This window comes from Seriola lalandi, unplaced genomic scaffold, assembly GCF_002814215.2.
Source record: "Seriola lalandi dorsalis isolate HSWRI2012SDOR001 ecotype SW California unplaced genomic scaffold, Sedor1 jcf7180002054667, whole genome shotgun sequence".
Taxonomy (NCBI): Eukaryota; Metazoa; Chordata; class Actinopteri; order Carangiformes; family Carangidae; genus Seriola; species Seriola lalandi.
Window position 1 is genome coordinate 1509 of NW_019525220.1, and position 900 is coordinate 2408.

The following is a 900-nucleotide window of genomic DNA, read 5'->3' on the forward strand; positions in this document are numbered from 1 at the left end:
ACCCCGGACCCCCCCTCAGACATGGCACTGGGATACACAGGAGCCTCGTCGAGGAGAGAGGAGCTGAGCTGACGGGACACGCCCCTCTCTGACGAGCTTCAGTCAGGTTCTCTAAGTGCAGAGGAAGTGCAGCCAATGCCATCGAGGGTGAGGGGGGTGAGGGGGGTGAGGCGGGTTCTTGTGTCCCTTCTGTTCCAGGCGGGAGACCCTCTGCAGAGTCGAAGCAGCACCCATGTCTGTGAGATAAGGCTTTGAGGACCAAACCCGTCGGCCAACGCTCTGCTTCTCTCGGCCAATAGGAGAGCTACCTGCTGTACGGGTCACCGGGGTAACTGTTGGGGCGGCCACTGCCGCCGCCAGGGAGAGGGCTGTGAGAGGAGGAGGAGGAGGAAGAGGGGGAATACAGCAGCAGGGAAGAAGACGAGGGACCCGGCAGAGAGTCGTCGTCGGTCCGTCCTCCGTCAAACACGTCGTCCATATCCAGAGAGAGGCCGGAGGGGGGTGGGCCCGACAGCACCTGGGGGCCCCACATGGGGGCCAACTGTTCAGACGGGCTGGAGGCCTGGGTAGGGGGGTACGACTGGGTCTGGGTGATGAGGAGGGGACCTGAGGAGGAGGAGGGGGCCGTAGGGTCAGCCGAGGGCCTGGAGGCCCCGGAAGCCGTCTGGGAGCCACGGTGGATGCGATGGCTGACAATGATGTTGTTCCCGAAGCCGCCCATAGATGCCATGGTGGTGCTCTGCTCCCGCTGGACCACTGCCGTCATACCACCCTCCGCGATCAGCCGGCGAATCCGTGCCAGAGCATCCTCACCTGAGCCGAAATCCGGAGACTCACCTGGACCAACGAGAGGAACAACACAAGTTAGTCCACAGTCCCCACCCACACGACTTCGACAGT

General features: G+C 63.3%; 1 protein-coding gene across 2 annotated transcripts in view; it reads right to left on the minus strand.

Moving 5' to 3' along the window:
• Positions 1-164: 164 nt before the first annotated feature.
• Positions 165-900, minus strand: part of ambra1b (autophagy/beclin-1 regulator 1b) — a 20581-nt gene continuing 19845 nt past the window's right edge. For both annotated transcript variants that reach the window (XM_087177961.1, XM_023421236.2), the window contains one exon: positions 165-837. In XM_087177961.1, coding sequence (XP_087034087.1) covers positions 305-837 — 533 coding nt within the window. In that variant the 3' untranslated portion in view covers positions 165-304. The remainder of the gene's footprint in view (positions 838-900) is intronic.